Source organism: Diospyros lotus, chromosome 2 (genome assembly GCF_014633365.1).
Source record: "Diospyros lotus cultivar Yz01 chromosome 2, ASM1463336v1, whole genome shotgun sequence".
Taxonomy (NCBI): domain Eukaryota; kingdom Viridiplantae; phylum Streptophyta; class Magnoliopsida; order Ericales; family Ebenaceae; genus Diospyros; species Diospyros lotus.
In genome coordinates, this window is record NC_068339.1 from 18,266,247 (window position 1) to 18,287,617 (window position 21,371).

Below are 21,371 nucleotides of genomic sequence, written 5' to 3' on the forward strand. Positions count from 1 at the left end.
AACTGTAACCAAGTTCAACACTACTTGGACTTGCTACATGTGAGAATTGGTTAATCAAATCAGCCAGAGCTATGAAGGTGAGGATTGTAGCATGCTGCACTTTGTGATAATTTTGGGTTCACCTACTGTTTGTTGCTTCAAGGTGGAGATTGTTGGCTATGAAGCACCAAACGACGTCATTGGTTTAAGCTGGTTGGAGCGCCACGTGCAGCAACCGTAGCCTGCCATTTGGCAGTTGCTGGATGGCAACACGTGGCAACCATCAGTTGCTCCCTGATGGCCCCCAATTGCCTTTCTTGCCCGATCTTATTCCTTGCCCGTCTGCCATTTCTGTTGGAATAATCATCGTGCTTGCACGATTGGATCTCGGCTTTTCATCCATGCTTTATGAGGCTTGATCCTAGCCATCCATCATCGCTTTTTATCCCGCCCCTCGGGATGTGAACCGGTTAGACGAAAGAATCGATAAGAAACAAAGAAAGTGAGAAAGAAAGATCGGGCAGAGGGGAGAACCTTCGTCTTCGGGCTAGGATTTCTGGTTTGCTTCTGTTTCATTCTCTGTAAATGGTTTGTAAAGTTTTGCTAGTTATATGGTTCGATAGGTTTGCCTTTAATCTGTATTGTGTGATTATTGAGCATTTTTGAGTTCTCGAACCATTGTTGTACAGAGAGTTTGCGAGGGTTTTGTGAGGGTGTAATCTTTAATTCATTACTTAGTGCAGTGATCTCTTTTCATCAGAGCTCAATATGGACGTAACCTCTTTTGAGATGAACCACGGTAAAATTATTGTCTACTTATATTGTCTTTTGTTTCTATTCTTCGTTTTAGTTTGTATATGTTTTGATTTCAAATCTTCTGTTGTTGGTATCTTTAATCCTCAATTGAATCGTATTAGGTAAATACCCTTAGATATTTTCATCTAATCTCAACAAATTGTTTACAGTCCAAGTTGCGGAAGCTATAACAAAAAGGCTTAAAAATAAATAGACAAGAAGGTCAAATGTGATGTGTTGAAGACCACGTCAAGCCTATTTCATTTGAAGGACTCAAAATAAAAGTAATGGAAGACTGGAAGTTGACCTGAGGAAAATGTCAAACCTACCATTCTATCCATCCACTGGAAAGATTGAATGTAGAAGAAATTCAGTGGACAATGTCAACACTGCACAACACTGCACAAGAACCATGCAACCCACCCAACCCACCATGTACATTCAAGTTCGTTCAAATTTCTACTTTCATTTTCTCAGAAAGCAAACAATATAGTATAAAAAGAAAGATGAATGGCGTTAGCAGCAGCAGCGGTATTGCCAAAAGATGGAGGCTTCTTAGCGGTGAAGATAACTGGAACGGCCTCTTAGATGATCTAGACAATGATCTCCGACGATACATAATCCACTACGGAGAGATGGCACAAGCTACTTACGACAATTTCATCTCCTCGGACGACTCCAAATTCCAAGGAAGCTACCGATACGCAAGAAAGAACCTCTTTGCCAGAGTCGGCCTAGAGCAAGGGAATCCCTTCAAGTACATTGTGACCAAATATTTTTATGCAATGGCAAAAACTCCAGTTTTTGGTGCATTGAAAGATTCCAACTGGATGGGGTATGTTGCAGTGGCCACAGATGCAGGGAAAGCTGCTTTGGGGAGGAGAGATATTGTGATTGCTTGGAGAGGAACAATTGAGATTCTGGAATGGGTTAATGATTTTGAATTTCTTCCAGTCTCGGCTTCAGAAATTCTTGGAAAGGAACATGACCCTAAGGTGCATCAAGGATGGCACTCTATCTACACTTCAAGTGACCCAAATGGGGTTATAAAAGGGTAATGGGTGTTTTAGTTTTTTTCTTTATTAAAAATATTCCCAAATTCGTGGGAAACTTGGATTTTGAACCCCCCATGAAAATCTTTTTGTGGAAAAGTTGCTTAAAAATCATTCTCGGGAATCCTATTTTCTAGAATTTATTTTATAAAAAAGTTGTACCAAACATAGGAATATAGATTCTCAACCTAATATTCTTAGAAATCTTAAAATTTTTCCCGTACTAAATGCCCCCTAAATGACAAAGCACTTATTAAGAGTAATAGATGAAAATGCCACTTGATTGAAGGCATAATGGAAGGAAGGTTCTAAATCTTTAATCCAAGTGGCCACCTTGACCTTGTAAATTACATTACTAAATAGATCAAGCTCATTAAGATTCACATTATCAAAAATAATTTTGTTCCTTTTCGTCAATTTTGTTAAAGACAATAAGTTCTATTGCTCAAAATATAGGTTGTTAATATTTTTGCCTCATCTAAATCATTTTTTTTTTCTTTTTATTCTCCAACTACACATGAAATTAATATACTTACATTGATAATGTCTAAGAAAATAAGAAAATCCACCTAAGATAAGTGCCCACATCATTTGGGCTACATACGTTGAAAGTTATGGTAGCAAACAATATATAAGTTGATCTCGAATGACTAAGAGAACTCAAGAATTTAGATTCCAATCGAATTATACTTTTACAGTTCTCATAAATAAATGAGTTAAATGAATTAGTCTGAATGCTAGACAAATAACATTTATTGAGACATTCGAAGATAAGCAACTCGAAAAAAGCTTTAGATAAATAGAAGATGGCCTCAAAAAGTAATCTCCAAGTTGAGATAGGAATAATCTTAACAAAACAACAATTCAAATAAAAAGTCTTAAAACACCTATTGAATAAGCCCCATTTATAGGCAATTATCATAGGATAAATCCTCACCATGAGGCAAATCCCTACAATTTCAGAAGTAGATAAATTCACGTCTAGCTAGGAGAATTGTAGGATAGACATTCTAACTTTTTTTTTTTGGTGTCATGTGTCCTAACTTCCATGAACTTGGGACATGATATTCCGCCTTTATCCATTAATCTCAATCCAAATCAACAAATCTTTTGTGATATAGGTGGAGCCGACTAATTCTCCTTTTGAGATATTTAACATGAGATTCAACCCAAAAGGTATAAAAAGACTTTTAGAGATGAGTCAAATATACGATATTCTAATATATGATGTAGTTAATTCTTGACATTCTAGTTTATGAGCTCAACCTATATGCATGGTTTATCCAAGTTTTATATATATATATATATATATATATATTTTGTCACTAGGCTTACCCCAATTATAAGAATGAGAATTGCAGTTTCCTAGCAGCCACACCAAGCAATTATAAGAATGAGAATTTTGTAAAAAGACTGTTTATATAACCTATTTTTATTTTTATGAATTTTTTAATTTTTTGAAATTGTTTACAGTCCAAGTTGCGGAAGCTTTAACAAAAAAGGCTTAAAAATAAATAGACAAGAAGGTCAATTGTGATGTGTTGAAGACCACGTCAAGCCTATTTCATTTGAAGGACTCAAAATAAAAGTAGTGGAAGACTGGAAGTTGACCTGCGGAAAATGTCAAACCTACCATTCTATCCATCCACTGGAAAGATTGAATGTAGAAGAAATTCAGTGGACAATGTCAACACTGCACAACTCCAGTTCAGTATAAGAACCATGCAACCCACCCAACCCACCATGTACATTCAAGTTCGTTCAAATTTCTACATTCATTTTCACAGAAAGCAAACAATATATATAGTATAAAAAGAAAGATGAATGGCGTTAGCAGCAGCAGCGGTATTGCCAAAAGATGGAGGCTTCTTAGCGGCGAAGATAACTGGAACGGCCTCTTAGATGATCTAGACAATGATCTCCGACGATACATAATCCACTACGGAGAGATGGCACAAGCTACTTACGACAATTTCATCTCCTCAGACGACTCCAAATTCCAAGGAAGCTACCGATACGCAAGAAAGAACCTCTTTGCCAGAGTCGGCCTAGAGCAAGGGAATCCCTTCAAGTACACTGTGACCAAATATTTTTATGCAATGGCAAAAACTCCAGTTTTTGGTGCATGGAAAGATTCCAACTGTATGGGGTATGTTGCAGTGGCCACAGATGCAGGGAAGGCTGCTTTGGGGAGGAGAGATATTGTGATTGCTTGGAGAGGAACAATTGAGATTCTGGAATGGGTTAATGATTTTGAATTTCTTCCAGTCTCGGCTTCAGAAATTCTTGGAAAGGAACATGACCCTAAGGTGCATCAAGGATGGCACTCTATCTACACTTCAAGTGACCCAAATTCAAAGTTTAACAAGACTAGTGCCAGAGATCAGGTAATTGCTTTCGAGCCTATTTACATATGAATTTATAGTCATGCTTGTCCGGTGCACCGATTTTAAGTTGAGGGAATATCAGAAATTAACATATTTAAATATAATTTTTAAGGAATATGAACTTAAAGTTATTATACCCACATTCTTATATACGTACACATAAAAGCATAAATTAACGTAGCATAATAGAAGATAATTTGTCTAGCAGCCACAATTGGGCTAATAGTTTGGTTTCTCGTAAAATATTGTTTCAGGTCCTTGGTGAAGTTAGACGACTAGTGGAAGAATACAAGAATGAAGAGATAAGCATAACCGTAGTGGGCCACAGCTTGGGAGCAGCAGTTGCAACCCTAAATGCAGTTGACATAGTTGCTAACGGATTGAACAAGGATTTTCCCGTAACCGCCTTCGTGTTTGCAAGTCCTCGAGTTGGGGATTCAGGCTTCAAAGAGCTTTTCTCTGGGTTGAAGGATCTTCGAGTTCTGCGTATCAGTAATGCGTTAGATATTGTTCCAAAGTATCCGTCGATTGGTTACTCAAAGGTGGGGCAAGAACTAAAGATTGATACTACCAAGTCAAAATATTTGAAGAGGCCAGGAAATCTAGTGACTTGGCACAACTTGGAGGCTTATATGCATGGCGTTGCAGGTACAAAAGGATCAAAAGGAGGGTTCAACTCGGAGATTAATCGCGATTATGCCCTGGTTAACAAATCACTAGATGCTTTGAAGGACAAATATCATGTGCCTAGCTCATGGTGGCACGTGAAAAACGATGGCATGGTTCAGCAAATGGATGGCTCTTGGAAGTTTATAGACCATGAGCCAGATGATGATTTCTAAACACTGTCATACGGTTAAAAAGATTCTATAGCTTTGTTTCCATTTAATTCACTTTTAAGTATATATATGTTTTGTGAATTGTGATAGGTTTAATTCATCCATTAAGTTGGGGTAAATTAGTAAATTCTTTAATTTAATTAATTCATTTGTTTAATGACCTTTGATCTTTATTTCTTTTTGTGAAATTAATAAAACATCCCTTCTTATGAAACGTGGATATTTTAGGCAATGTTTAGTCTCCTTAAACTGGAATTAGCAAGCACATTCAACTAGCAATGTTTAGTACTAATTGTTGTCAATTTTGACTTCTTGAGCTTCTTGTGTTATTTTTTTTTTTTTATTGAATTTTGTAACTAGAAATGGACCTAACCAAAATAATTAAAATTTTGTCCTTTTTTTTTTTTTTTTTTTTCTCTTTTGGCCTAGCAAAATAACTAGAAATGGACCTAGCCAAAGGCATTACAAAATAATTAAGAATCTAAGGGGCTGCGAACCATAATACTTGAATACAAAAAGTCAATCACAATTAAAGGCAAATAAGAATATACTTTAGACAAAAGCCATTATAGAAACAACAAAGCAATTCAACTATTCCATTCACTAACCTTAGTGGCCAAATGGACTAACTAATCCAAATACACATGCGCGGATCAAAATTCATGAGAAGGGGCTATTCAAGCTAGCTTTAAAGACCCAAAGTGTGGCTATAAATGACCATGAGAGGTCATTGCACTCTTTGATATGAATAGGCTAATGCTTCGTAGGTAGCCATAAAAGTTCTTTGGGCCAAATGAAAGGGGTAGTAAAGCAACAAACATATGCTACATACTAGTGCAAAAAACCTTCTTAAAATGTCCAATTCTCCCATTAAAACTTTGAATCTCGTAGATACAAATTTTAGATAGTTGACAGTTGAATTTCAATTGGAGAAGCACAATGATTTCACTGTTAAATCCAAGGTACTAAGTCGATTAACTCAGCGGGAAAATGAAAACTGGCTTGTTGGAGGCCACCAGAATAGCTGAAGAACACAACCCTAAGGGGAAGAGGAGCCGTCAATTCTGCTAGCTTTGGTCACCCAAAGTTCACTATGGTATAGCCAATTCCGAGATACTCACCAGCAAAAAAAATTATTTGGGCCAAATGAAAAGGGTTGTAAAGACACAAACATATGCTACCTAGCTACTAGTGCAAAAAACTTTCTAGAAAAATCCAATTCTCCCATAAAGCTCTGAATCTGGTAGATACAAATTTTAGATAGTGGATAGTTGAACTTCAATGAGAGGAACACCATGATTTAAGACGAACCCTAGGATTCGAAGGCCTATTAAGATTAGAAAAAATGAGGTAGTTCATCTCTCTCTTCGAATCTTCATCATTCTTATGGTTGTATGTAGAGATCATATTCATGGTCACGAGAAAACATAATTAAGCAGAGTTGATATATAGTCATTCATGCAGTCAACAAAAATGAGGAGTAAAAACATGGCAAATAGAGATTTGGCCTTTTCAAATTAGACAATGTTGAAGGTTAAAGCTATGGTCTTGGATTGTTGTAGGAAAGGGATTAAGAAAGAGAATTGAGTGAAATGTCCAACTTTGATATGGGTTTCAAATCCATCACTACAAAAAAAATACATTTTAGTGACGGAATTTTTTTATCGCTAATTTTTTAATCTTTTTCTAAATTTAACGACATAATAATTTCATCTCTAAATAATTAAAAAAATTAATTAAATTAAAATTATTTAGCCACGAAATAATTTCGTCGCTATTAATAAAAATAGTAAAAATAAAAATAAAATTATTTAGCTCGCTAAATAATTAAAAAAATTAACTAAATTAAATATTTAGCTAAATAATTAAAAAAATTAAAATTATTTAGCAATGGAATAATTCCCTCTCTAAATAATGAAAAAAATATTTTTATTATAATTATTCATACTAAAAGGTATGATGCTAGAAGTAAAACTAAATAATTAAAAATTAAAGAATTAAAGAGTTAAATTAAAATTAAAATTAAAATAATTTAGTGCTAAATAATTAAAAAATAATTTTGAGTAATATATTGTTCTTTAGAGGATACTCTTCTTTTTAATTGAATAATATGCAGATAGAATTTTTAATATCCACGATGTTGAGGTGATACGTTTCACTTATTTTAATGTTACGCTATATAATTTAGGAGTTTACACAGAAACTTAGTAATGTTGCTGAAAATAACCTTTAACAAAACATTTATAAAAAAATAATGTGAGATTTGTAAAATATTTATATTAAATTTAAAATCTGATTTGATAATGAAATTTTTCATAGTTAAATGTAGAATTTATAAAAATTTTAATTAAATTCAAAATTAGTGACAAAATATTCCCTTGTTAAGTTGAAAATTAATAAAACATGAATCTACAAATTAAATTCAAAATGGGTGATGAAATATTTTGAAAATTTTGGGGGTGCAAGTGTAATCCTGAAAAGTTTAAACAAAAATACTATAAAAATATTTTATGCGCTTGATAAACCAATGAGTCTTTTAGATCAGCTGGTCACGCCTGCATGGGTAAGGTTTGGAGGTCCAAGGTTCAATCCCTGGGAAATGCATGAAAAAGCTCTCGTTGGAAAATAATTCCAGCGTCACCACGTGAAAAAACTTTCGTCACTAAATTGCTCCATTGCTAAAATTTAGCGTCACCAATTTTAGCAATGGATTTTTGTCCGTCACTAAATTATTTAGCGACTGAATTTGAAGCTTTAGCGACAAATATTTCTATCACTAAATGCTTGATTTTTTTTAGTGCATGATGTTAGGTCCAATTATATAATATATTTATATTATATAACCATGAACTCTCATTAATGTATAAAAATATATATGTATAGTATTTAAACTAGTGGCAGAGGGATGTCTTTTTAAAAACTGAGAGATCGCAACTGACAATCTCCCACACTTGAGAACATCTTGATCTCCAGCACCTGAGATTGTCGTGCTTGAGACTACCGACACAAGACTATCGCGCCTGAGATTGCTGACACAAGATTGTCACGCTAGAGGCCACCAAACCATTTCCCAACAAATGAGGGGCCCCATGTAATGCACAAACCATGATAACTTCGACATTCGAAAATTCCTCCAAGAGTATAAAAATCATCTATAAGAAATGAACATTATTTATAGGAGTCCTAATCTTGATGGAGTTAAGATTACTCCATACTCTACTATAAATAAGCAGACTTTCATTCTAGAAAAAACATATCTTGGATACTAGTATGGATACTGTTTTCAAGTTTTCAGTATTCTTAGTGTTTGACTTAAGCAAGGGAGTCATTGCACGGGGACTTCTCCATGCCCTCTGACTGTTTTCTTCCTTGCAAATTAAGAGAACACTATGATCATGAACAAAGGGCTACATACTAGTAGACCTCTTGGTCACGTACATAACCCCATATCAAAGTTGAGCTTATAATCACCAAACAAAGGTGGTTGCCAATGATTGAGAAAAAGGAACCCAAACATGCTGGTTACACATATATATATGATTGTGATGCAATTTGTCTTTTCAAAATCCCTTAGATAACTTTTAGCAAACTCAACAAGAGATGACACATTCGCGACCATACCATCAAGTAGATAACCGATTTTGCATGGACCATAAGTGCCAACAAGTAAAAAATAACACCAAACTAATTTACGTTCTATTCTCGTTAAACTTCCTAACCAATTCTAGAACCAAAGTTCATAAGGCTAAACCCAATTACATGCCAAACCTCTTAAATCAACGAGCACCATACAAAAACAAATGCTCAACCATTTCTACTATCTCACCACATAATGAGCAATTTGAATAGATATATAACTGAAATTTTGGTGATTTAAATTGGTCCTTGTGGGAAGAAAATTGGTTGTCATCCACTAAACAAAAATTCTAAGTTTTTGTGGAAGAAGGAAAGTCTTGATACGCTTCTAATTTTTGTTGACCAATCCAAGGAGCTAGTTGAATCAAAACCTTCATTGTCCACCAAATTTTATGTATTTATGAAAGATCTTTGATCACATAATTTTTAGTTTTAACTTTGGGCGAGGATTTTAACATAGATTTTTTTATGTTAACACACCAATTTATTTTAAGCAACAAAATTACCTTTTTAACAAACAACCAATTTCAAAGATGCTTGTTTAACTCCTTATTACCATAACTTATTGCTTCTCCTCATCGCCAAGTTGTCAATATCGTTACAAATTTGTAAAGTATCTTTGCCACAACAACTTGCTTATGTACTCTAAACCACATTTGGTCAAAATCATTAGATTTAGTTAAAAAAGACTCCATGTCTGGTAGTCTCCAGCTATAATGTCTTTGGCAAGCTCATCTAAAGTTGCCCGGCTCTACTGAAGCATTGTGGTACGAGGGTGGTATGTCATGGCGGGTTATGGGCGGATGGCAAGATCAAGTGTTGGATGGCATAGGGCTGTCGTGCTAAGGTGGCAACAAGTATGTGAGGAAATGCAGTAGTGTGCGAGGGAATGGGCCTCGATGGCTTAGGCGCTCACATGCAAGGAAACGGTTGGCATGACTGGGGGCACGGATTGGGCTAGACCTGATTGTTTGGGGCAGATGCCAAGGGGCAGCAACACAGGCCGAGAGATGCGGGCATGCTAGCGGGTTGAGCTGGCCGAGATGTGAGGGACACGGGGGCAATCCGCGTGCCTTGGTAGGAGGCAAGGCCAACAGGCGGGAGTGGTTGCAGCAACAAGTGAGTGTGGCTAGTGCATTCCCGTAGCCTGCAATATGTAGAGCACGTCCACTCAAGACGCGCCCACGAGGGCCATGCGTAGCCATGCATGCATAGGGGGCCGAGGCAGTTGCGATAGGTGTCATCCAGACAAGCCGTGCGACCCATAGACGGTTACTACACATGATGCATGGGGCCTTATGGTTTAATAGTGACGATTATGAGGCATAATCGCTTGTATTTGTGTGGCAGCATAAGGCGCAAGGACCAATAATCGGGTAGCTGATGCTTTGAGTAGGAAGCATGTGCAAGTGGTTGTGGTAGCAATCAGTAACTTTAATACTCTATTCTTAGACTGGGTTCAGGATCAGGCAAAGGCTGACAGTCAGTATCAAAAGTTGGTGCAGCAGGTGGTTGAGGGCACGGTGCGACATTATTAGCTTAGCAATGACCTGTTGCATGTGAAAGGGGGTCGATTGTATGTGCCTTGTGGCACAGGCTTGCAACAGTTGGTGATTAGTGAGACCCATGACATGACATGGCGGGCCACTCGAGAATAGCAAGGATGAAGGCTTTGCTTGCATGCAACTATTATTGCCCCCAGATGGATGATGACATAGAGGCCTATGTCAGGACCTAGTTGGTGCGCCAACAGGATAAAGTTGAGAGAAGAAGAGAAGCAGGCTTGTTGTAACCTCTTCCAGTCCCTGAACGACCGTGGGTGTTGGTTTCGATGGACTTCATAACAGGTTTTCCTAGGTGGATGGGAAGGATATGTTATGGTGGTGGTTTATTGATTTTCTAAGTATGCAGTGTTTGTGGCTACACAAAAAGCATGCAAGACCGAGATCATTGTTGGGCCTTTCTTCAAGCATGTGGTCAAGTATTTTGCGTTGCCAGAAGATGTGGTCAGTGACCGAGATGCAAGACTTACAGGCAGGTTTTGGACTTTGTTGTTCAACATGATGGGCTCGAAGTTGAAATTCTGGACAACAAACCATCCTCAAACTGATGGATAGACAGAGAGGGTGAACGCGTTGTTGGAAGAGTATTTCAGACATTATGTGACAACAAGTCAGAGAAATTGGGTGAGTCTTCTATGTTAGTGTAGGTGCTCTAGACCCAATCAGATTGGGCATATTGTACACTGACAATTGAAATCATGTTTATTATTTGAATAAAGAGTTGTTCAAATTCACAAGAAGTCATTCTATTAGTTTCTTGTTATTATTGTAATAACCAAATGAAACTAGATAGAAGTCTATATGATGTATACTGTGAATAATCTATGAAGATGTGAGATGATGCATCACAGTTTCTAGACATCATTAAACGTCCCAAGTCGTAGTAATGTCAAGAATGGACATTGACAATTGCGGTAAGACTTGTATGTGCTATGTTTTTGCTATATGATAGCAATGGGGTCTCACACCCATAGGCATGGGGATGCCTAGACAAGTACATAGGTGACCAATGTTGGAGAACGTGTCACTGGACATGACTTGCCATGAGAATCCATTTTGGTTATATGTTGATGGTATTCTCAAACGAGATGGGTGTAACTAATCCTTGGACCTGAGGTTGTCATGGTCATCTCATAAGAAGACCGGTATGTTTTGACATCGTTTCGATGGGCCTAGATAAAGGTTGCACGTGGGCGATCGTTGGGTATATCATGAGGCTTATGGAGATAAGTGTATAACCAAGATGAGACTCGTCTATCCCTTGATAGAGGATGATGTATCTAAGGCGCCTTTGGTGGATATTCACTTTAAATCCATGGCCATGGTAAAAGAGATCAATAAGGAGTTATTGATTTACTTTCTATTAAGTGAAGATATCCAGAAGACCGAAGAAAAATCATGTGATCATTATCAAGCAACACATCACCATACTTGAGATCACATAAGATACATTGACGAGAGGATCGAATTACACGATAACCATGCTCGTGAAAGGTTATTTGCGGATTATGAATCCTTCTGAATAATTGGGTAGGCATGATGCCTTGCTAGAGGCCAATCTTGTCTTATGTGTTCGTACCGACACATTGCCAACATATTCGAAAGCCTAATGAGTCATACGCAATAGGCACAGTCCCTGGCTTAAACCAGGAGAGTGGACGTATGGTTAAGTGGGACACTTCGGTAAGAAGTTATGTTGTCGTAGGTTCTCACGGAAAAAGAACAAATAGACGTAATAATGTTGATATGACGAGGAGTCATCATAATGGAAAGAGTTTCCTAAAATGACAATTGATTAAATTAGAAAAGAGTTTCTAATTTAATAATTTTCTATTTGTTGGAGTGGCAAATAGGAAATAAAATATTTTTGGACTTAAAGTTAATATTTGGACTAAATTAGATTTGGGCCAAATATTAAATTAAATATTATATTTGGACTAAACTGGATTTGGGCCAAATATTAAAATAAATATTATATTTGGACTAAATTAGATTTGGGTCAAATATTAAATATTATATTTGGATCAAATTAGATTTGGGCTAAATATTAACTATTATATTTGAGCTTGAATTAGATTTGGATCAAAATATTTTATTTAAACCTATAAAAGGATTTTGGCCATTTAATTATATTTCTAGTTGGACTAGAATAAGCCCACTTAATATTCTAATTAAATTAGAATTAATGGGCTACCCCAATCTATCAGGGTTTTAGAAACCCTAGGATATTTCACTATAAATATCCTTTTATAGGTTGCCCATAATTGAAGTGATTTTTGGTGTCGTTTTTCAAGAGTTGAAAAACGTATTGCCGTTCACTCTTCCTGTTTCTTTTTGGCATCGATTTGAAACGTGGGTGTTCTTTTATCGTCTATACACAAGCCGTCCGCTCTCCTTGCCAACGGACGCGTGCCGCGTATCACGAGTTAGAGGCCGAACGCTTGGACGGCTCGAATCCGCGAACGACTCGATAATCTAAAGGTTAGATTTATTTATTTGTTTGTGAATGATTTGATTTTGACGTTGATCCAATCGCCGGGATCGGGGTAAGTTCAAAAATTTTTGAACTACGTTGTTTACCCTGTAGCGATCATGCTTTACTTTCATTCTAGATGTTTCTCAATTCTGCTATAACTTGCATAAGTCTTTTGTTACGGGTCGGAGTCCGTTTGAGTTGGCAATGGGCCAACAACCCTTAACACCACATGAAGTGGCCAGAACAGATGCAGCGAGTCGATGTCCAACTGCATATCAGTTTGCCAATGAGAGGCAGGACATGCTTGAGAAAACACAAGACAGCTTGAACAAAGTTGCCCGTCGCATGAAGAATTATGCGGATCAAGGGAGATAGCCCTTGGAGTTTTCTTTGGGGGATAAGGTATGGCTGAAACTTGCTCCCTAGATTTGGAAGAAAATCACTAATAACAAGGTGCATCGTGGGTTGATTCCAAGGTATGATGGCCTCTTTGAGGTGGTGCAGCGAGTTGGTGTTGTGACGTATAAATTACTACTACTTGAGAGGCTAAAAATACATCCAACTTTCCATGTGAGTTTTCTGAAACCTTATTATGAGGACAACACTCCTAGTCGGGTGTAGGCCAAAAGGGCCCCTCCAACTATCCGGGTGCATCATGATCGAGAGATTGAGGCAATCCTAGACCATCGCACATTGGGGCCAAGCAAAAAGAACAAGCGTGTGCAGTACTTAATAAGATGGAAGGGAACTCTAGTGAGGGAAGAAAGTTGGGAGAGGGATACAATCTTGTTGCAGTTTGAAGACATCATACAGCAGTATTTGTCTTTACTTCCAATGAGGGCGTCAGAACCTTCTGGTGGGGATGGTTTGTAATGTCTCTGGTAAGCTAATCGAAAGTTGCTCGGCTTTGGTGAAGCATTGTGGCATGAGGGTGGCGTGTCATGGCGGGTTATGAGTGGATGGCAGGCTCAAGTGTTGGATGGCACAAGGTTGTCGTGCCAAGGTGGCAGCAAGCATGTAAGGAAATGCAACAGTGTGCCGGAGAATGGACCTCGATGGCTGAGGCGTCTGCACGCAAGGTAACGGTTGGCATGACATGGCTCATATATGGATGGGGCTGAACTTGATTGTGTGGGGCGGATGCCACGAGGTAGCCACACAGGATGAGAGATGCTGACACACTGGCGCGTTGATTAAGCTGGCCTGGATGTGAAGGACACGGGGGCAATCCGCGTGCCTTGGCGGGAGGTAAGGCTAACAGGCAAGAATGGTTACGTACAACAACAAGTGGGTGTGGCCCGCGCACTTCAGCAATATATGTGGAGCATGTTAGCGCAAGACACGCCCACGAGGGCCACGCGTGGCCATGCGTGCGTAGGGGGCCGAGGCAGTTGCTATAAATGTCAACCAGGCTAGCCATGTGACCCACAGACAGTTACTGCACGTGATGCATGCAGCCCTATGGTTTAGTAGCGTCGAGGCATAACCGCTTGTATTTTTTGTAGCCTATATATGTGGCTTTGTGGGTGATTTTGGTAGCTTTTAGAGAGAGCTTACCCCGAGCCATTTTCCTTTGTATTCTCGAATTGAATAAAATGTTAGGATTTTTCCTGTATTCTTTGTGTGTGCTTTCGTCTATTTTATGTATTAACCCCGAATGATTGTTGGCTGATCTAAGTAGGCAAATTTAGAGCCATCACAAGGTTGACAGTCGGAATCCAAGGCTAGTCTTGTGATACTAGCCATAGTGGTGGAGGCAACCAAGTAGTGATAAATGAGGTGGTGTCGCATAGGTATTAGTGGTGACACGAGAACCAAAGATGGTGATTTGCAAGGGATAATGGAAGTCTCTCTCACTAACAAAGACATGAAGTAATCACAACAAAGAGGGTGGAGCGATGCTAGTAAGGATGATAGACATGATGACAAGCATCTAGCCAGAGAAAAATAGTGCCACCACAAATGAAAAATCTGGTTACTACCAAGCCATAGTTGGAGATTCAAGATCATGCACCTTCTTTACTAGATCACCGTCACTCGCCACGCTTCAATTCAAACCAAAGCTTGGGTTTTCCCTAGATCTTGCTGCCTAAGAGACCTTTGTCTAAATTGATAATTTTGTAAATTTCAACATGTCCATGCGCATCGGTCTTTTTCTTGTAAAAGTCAAATGGTTGAGTTAATGTTCTTTGTTTTAGTTGTACATGTATCAATTAATATTAAGTGTGATTCATGTTTGGGTTAATACATTAATGGGGTTAGTTTGGAGACTAAAGAGACGCATGTAGTTACATGAATGGGATTAACTTGGAGTTTGGATTGATATTGAATGGAAAATTTTACCTCTTCCATATACTCTTTCTCTTCCAATAAAGTATAAAGTGGTATCAGAGCCTTGTTCTGTTGATTGTAGAGATGGAAAACAATGCTTTTTTCCTTACCAAAGAGAACTATGATAATTGGTGTCTCCACATGAAGGCATTGTTTGGCTTGCAACATACTTGGAAAATTGTAGATAAAGGATACAAGACACCATAAAATGAAACCATCTTGCCTCAAAATGAAAAAGATATGTTGGCAAAAACAAGGAAGAAGGATTAAAAAATGTAATTTAAAGAAGGTACCATCTTGTCTCAAAAGAAAATGCTCAGCTCAAAAAATGTAATTTAAAAAAGGTACTTGAAAGAGCAAGCTCTCAAATCTCAGAAGATCGGTGTCAGAGGCAACTTCATGTTCCCCAAAGATACTCCATCATCATTTTCATCGGTCGGCAGAGTGCCGCCAGTTCTCGAAGATCCCTTTGAGACAACTTCCAAGTTTCATTGTTCAAAAAATTGATTTAATCCTAATACGTGGTTTAGTTTGGGTTGATTTTAAGTTCCAAATGTCACCATTTTAGAGTTTTGAACGGGCTGTCTTGATGAGTTAGCATTAAGACACATTACATAGCGTGCCAATTCATCTCGTCACGTTAATAGAGACACATACTAAAGCAAATTGAGATACAATTGCAATCAATCTTAAAGTATTAAACATAAATTGAAGTAATTCTCAAAACATAACTAAATTGAAAATTGGGATACAATTGCAATCAATCTTAAACAATTAGGCTGCGTTCTCTTTGTTTTTTAATTTTTAATTTTGAGTTTTGAATTCATTTTCAGTTTTCTGTTTTGATAATCTGTTTTTAGAAAATTGAAAATGCGTTCTCTTTGTCATTTTGAAAAACTATTTTTCAAAACAGAAAATTAGAAAATGCGTTCTCTTTGAAATTTTGAAAATATTTTTTTAATGATATTTTATTCAATAAATTTGATTATTAAGTAAATTATAAATATTTAATGTTAATATATTATTAAAAAAATATATACATTTTAAAGTTAATGAATTTTGTAATATTTTTTTCCATTACAATAATAAAATATGAATAAATAAATAAATAGATATATTTTGAGTTTAGAGTTTGTTTTGGATGAAAACACTCAAAACAACTTTTTGTTATTTTGAGTTTTTTTTACGATTTTTTTTTATTTTCAAAAATGCATTTTTAAAAATAGCAAAGAGAATGCGTTTTCATTATTTTAGAAAACTAAAAACTAAAAATGACTTGAAAATAGCAAAGAGAACGCAAACTTAGTTTTTCATCTGCTAATTACTCCATGTTATACAATTGCAGTCAATCTTAAACATAACTTTTATGTATTCAGTGTTTGTTTGTGTCTTCATGCTGTGTAGTCTTTCCTCAACTTTTTGTTTTTTTTTTCCTTGTGTTTTTAGTCCAATTTTTGGGCTTTTTATGTTGTTTGTTTGTTGAAAGGAGTTTAGGGTTTAGTGCCTTAATCCCTAAGGCTTAAACTTTTTAGAAAAATAAAAAGAAAATGTTGTTTGTTTTTTGTCTATCTGTATTTCGCTATGACTCATGTACCCCTTGTTTAATTCAAGTAACGAAATTATATTTCTTGGCTGGTAAAAGAAAATTATATTTGCAAGCAAAAAATCTCTCCAAAAGCAAGGAGTAAAACCACATGATTTAATTTTAGGGATAGAAATAAACTTAATTTTGTTAATTAAAACTATATTTTCTAAATTACATAACCATGAGACAATATAGATAGAAGATGACCTCCAAAATAATCTCCAAGTTGAGATAGGTATAATCCTCGTAAAAGCACAATTCAAGTAAAAGTTCTTAAAGCACCTATTGAATAAGCCCTATTTAGAGGCAATTATCATAGGATAAACTCTCACCACGAGACAAATCCTACAATTTTAGAAGTTGATAAATCCAAATCTAGCTAGGAGAATTGTAGGATAGACATTCTAAGCCTTTTTGGTGTCGTGTCCTAACTTCCATGAACTTGGGACATGATATCCCACCTTTATCCATTAATCTCAATCCAAATCACTCTCAAACTCACAAAATCAAGAAGAATCAACCAATCTTTGCGATATGAGCGGGGCCTACTAATTATCCTTCTGATTTATCACGAAATTCAACCCAAAAAGTATAAAAAAACCTTGAGGGATGTGTCAAACGTACGATATTATATACTATTCTAAAACTTCTCTAAGCTATCTCTAGTATCCTTATTGACTTAAACATCGAAGGGGCATCATCTTAGTTGGCCCTTGGAATAGTCATTGTTGTTTCATGTGTGCAAGAAGCATGAACTTAAATCAGTTCGTAACAAGTTCTAAGTCTTGCAAAAGTCTTACAAATTGAATTGGGGACCGATTCCAAAATCATCATATATATTTACTTTTTATAATTATTCATAATTATATATATTAGTTTAAATGCATAACATTTTATAGAAATATTAAAATGCCTACCTTTTAATATATTTAAGTGCTAACAGCAGTAAAAAGTCGAACTTTATAGCATTTTTACAATTTAATCCAAATATTTTAATTTTGACAATTAACTCCTGATTTGGTTGATTGGTTGCAAAAGATTTGGACTTAAAATTTTATGAACTTTAGTTACTTCACCCACCAGATAATACTATTTTAGAGGCAAACTAATTTACTAAATGCCTCTAATTATCTTTAATGACAAATAACTTTTTCTTGTAAATAAATGTCTTTAGAGGCAAAATGCCTAAAAAATAAAGGATAATTTGTTGTCCAAGTGTTTGTTGTGCTATTAATATATTCCAATCTGGGAGGGCAAGGGTTAATCAACACATGTTCATTGCATGTGGCTTCTAGGCAACTAAGATTCATGCATTCAAATGGAATAATCTTTGTTTTCTTTTAAATAAAGATAAATTCTTAAACTAAATATTGTGGTCTATTTTTGTTCATAATATATAGCTATATGAATTGAGATTTTTTTTAAAGATAAAAAATCATCTAGAAGGTGTAATGGTGATTAATTTTATTTTATTTTTTTATTTTTTATCAAATATAAGAAACTTAGAAGTTTTTATATCAAAACTCTGTACACATACATAAAAAATAATATTCATTACACGTGACTTTTAATTTTATGACGTTTTTGTACTAATAGTAATTATTATATTTATTTAAAAAGGATAAATATTATATTAAATAGACGGAGTGTATAAATATTTCCATTCAAAAGTTGGCCACATTACGTAGCAACCAATACCCTCTCAACAACTAGCCAATTTCTATTTATTTTATTTTTATTTATCAAGACTTGCTAAGAGGGGATTTGAGTTGTTATGTGATGTAGTTAATTCTTGACATTCTAATATATGAGCTCAACCTATATGCATGGTTTATCTAAGTTATATATATATATATATATTTGGCTTACCCTAATTATAAGAATGAAAATTTTGTAAAAAGACTGTTTATATAACCTATTTTTATTTTTATGATTTTTTTAATTTTTTGAAATTGTTTACAGTCCAAGTTACGGAAGCTTTAACAAAAAGACTTAAAACATAAATAGACAAGAAGGTCACTTGTGATGTGTTGAAGACCACGTCAAGCCTATTTCATTTGAAGGACTCAAAATAAAAATAGTGGAAGTTGACCTGCGGACAACGTCAAACCTACCATTCTATCCATCCACTGGAAAGATTGAATGTAGAAGAAATACAGTGGACAATGTCAACACTACACAACCAAACTAAAATCAACACTCTGCCAATGATGCTGAGAATTCCCTTATCCACATTGTTTTCAACAAATAACAGCCAAAGAATTTCTGTTGGCATCCCCAACAAGGCAGAAAATTCTGCATTTGAAGTTTCCCCAAAGAAGAATATTCAAAGATTAATTAATAAAGCTCCAACACTGTGCAATTTCTACGAAACCATAGTAAATTGCCGTCCAGAAATTCAGTGGAAGGCGGGAGACGGTCAAATTAAGAGGTCAACACTGCACAACTCCAGTTCAGTATAAGAACCATGCTACCCACCCAACCCACCATGTATGTACATTCAAGTTCGTTCAAAATTCTACATTCATTTTCTCAGAAAGCAAACAATATACTATAAAAAGAAAGATGAATGGCGTTAGCAGCAGCAGCGGTATTGCCAAAAGATGGAGGCTTCTTAGCGGTGAAGATAACTGGAACGGCCTCTTGGATGATCTAGACAATGATCTCCGACGATACATAATCCACTACGGAGAGATGGCACAAGCTACTTACGACAATTTCATCTCCTCAGACGACTCCAAATTCCAAGGAAGCTACCGATACGCAAGAAAGAACCTCTTTGCCAGAGTCGGCCTAGAGCAAGGGAATCCCTTCAAGTACACTGTGACCAAATATTTTTATGCAATGGCAAAAACTCCAGTTTTTGGTGCATGGAAAGATTCCAACTGGATGGGGTATGTTGCAGTGGCCACAGATGCAGGGAAGGCTGCTTTGGGGAGGAGAGATATTGTGATTGCTTGGAGAGGAACAATCGAGATTCTGGAATGGGTTAATGATTTTGAATTTCTTCCAGTCTCGGCTTCAGAAATTCTTGGAAAGGAACATGACCCTAAGGTGCATCAAGGATGGCACTCTATCTACACTTCAAGTGACCCAAATTCAAAGTTTAACAAGACTAGTGCCAGAGAGCAGGTAATTGCTTTCAAGCCTATTTACATATGAATTTATAGTCATGTCCGGTGCACCGATTTTAAGTTGAGGGAATATGAGAAATTAACATATTTAAATATAATTTTTAAGGAATATGAACTTAAAGTTAATGTACCCACATTCTTATATACGTACACATAAAAGCATAAATTATCGTAGCATAATAGAAGATAATTTGTCTAGCAGCCACAATTGGGCTAATAGTTTGGTTTCTCGTAAAATATTGTTTCAGGTCCTTGGTGAAGTTAGAAGACTAGTAGAAGAATACAAGAATGAAGAGATAAGCATAACCGTAGTGGGCCACAGCTTGGGAGCAGCAGTTGCAACCCTAAATGCAGCTGACATAACTGCTAACGGATTGAACAAGGATTTTCCCATAACCGCCTTCGTGTTTGCAAGTCCTCGAGTTGGGGATTCAGGCTTCAAAGAGCTTTTCTCTGGGTTGAAGGATCTTCGAGTTCTGCGTATCAGTAATGCGTTAGATATTGTTCCAAAGTATCCGTCGATTGGTTACTCAAAGGTGGGGCAAGAACTAAAGATTGATACTACCAAGTCAAAATATTTGAAGAGGCCAGGAAATCTAGTGACTTGGCACAACTTGGAGGCTTATATGCATGGCGTTGCAGGTACAAAAGGATCAAAAGGAGGGTTCAACTCAGAGATTAAGCGCGATTATGCCCTGGTTAACAAATCACTAGATGCTTTGAAGGACAAATATCATGTGCCTAGCTCATGGTGGCACGTGAAGAACGATGGCATGGTTCAGCAAATGGATGGCTCTTGGAAGTTTATAGACCATGAGCCAGATGATGATTTCTAAATACTGTCATACGGTTAAAAAGATTCTAGAGCTTTGTTTCCATTTGATTCACTTTTAAGTATATATATGTTTTGTTTATGATAGGTTTAATTCATCCATTAAGTTGGGGTAAATTACTAAATTCTTTAATTTAATTGATTCATTTGTTTAATGACCTTTGATCTTTGTTTAGTACTAATTGTTGTCAATTTTGACTTCTTGAGCTTCTTGTGTTGTTTTTTTTATTGAATTTTGTATTATACATGGCAAAAATTAAAAATTTGTCTTTTTTTTTTGCTGTTTTGGCCTAGCAAAATAATTAGAAATGGACCTAGCCAAAGGCATTACAAAATAATTAAGGATCTAAGGCGCTGCAAACCATAATATTCGAATACAAAAGGTCAATCACAATTAAAGGAAAATAAGAATATACTTTAGACAACCGCTATTATTGAAGGCAATTGTCCAATAGCAAAATATGTGAAAATCAAGCATCTCAAAGATAGGTAGAATTGTCCCAACAAAGCAATTCAACAATTCCATTCACTAACCTTAGTGGCCAAATGGACGAACTAATCCAAACACATGGATCAAAATTCATGAGAAGGGGCTATTCAAGCTAGCTTTAAAGACCTAAAGTGTGGCTATAAATGACCATGAGAGGTCATTGCACTCTTTGATATGAATAGGCTAATTAATTCTTCGTAAGTAGTCGTAAAAGTTCTTTGGGTCAAATGAAAAGGGTGGTAAAGCAAGAAACATATGCTACATACTAGTGCT

At 36.2% G+C, this 21,371-nt stretch overlaps 2 protein-coding genes across 3 annotated transcripts in view; both read left to right on the forward strand.

Moving 5' to 3' along the window:
- Positions 1–1,244: 1,244 nt before the first annotated feature.
- LOC127795742 (phospholipase A1-IIgamma-like) lies at positions 1,245–20,768 on the forward strand. The gene is made up of 3 exons (XM_052327614.1): positions 1,245–1,769; positions 19,697–19,774; positions 20,025–20,768. Exons 1-3 carry the CDS (start codon positions 1,281–1,283, stop codon positions 20,610–20,612), a joined length of 1,155 nt encoding a protein of 384 aa, XP_052183574.1. The 5' UTR covers positions 1,245–1,280; the 3' UTR covers positions 20,613–20,768.
- LOC127795741 (phospholipase A1-IIgamma-like) overlaps positions 3,595–21,371 on the forward strand; it is a 46,384-nt gene continuing 28,607 nt past the window's right edge. The window contains exons 1-2 of one of the 2 annotated variants that reach the window (XR_008021853.1): positions 3,595–4,213; positions 4,468–5,142. Coding sequence is in view for 1 of the 2 variants with exons in the window: in XM_052327613.1 (XP_052183573.1) it covers positions 3,647–4,213; positions 4,468–5,055 (1,155 nt within the window). In the remaining variant the exon portion in view is untranslated. Of the gene's footprint in view, positions 4,214–4,467; positions 5,250–21,371 lie in introns of those variants that run through there. The other variant, XM_052327613.1, reaches the window with a different exon arrangement.

Excerpts from the sequence above, each read along its gene's own strand:
- LOC127795742 (XM_052327614.1), top strand. The coding sequence starts at position 1,281 with ATGAATGGCGTTAGCAGCAGCAGCGGTATTGCCAAAAGATGGAGGCTT. Across the intron at positions 1,770-19,696 it reads GAAAGGAACATGACCCTAAG|GTGCATCAAGGATGGCACTC; the intron begins GTGCATCAAGGA and ends CATGACCCTAAG. Across the intron at positions 19,775-20,024 it reads AGACTAGTGCCAGAGAGCAG|GTCCTTGGTGAAGTTAGAAG; the intron begins GTAATTGCTTTC and ends ATATTGTTTCAG.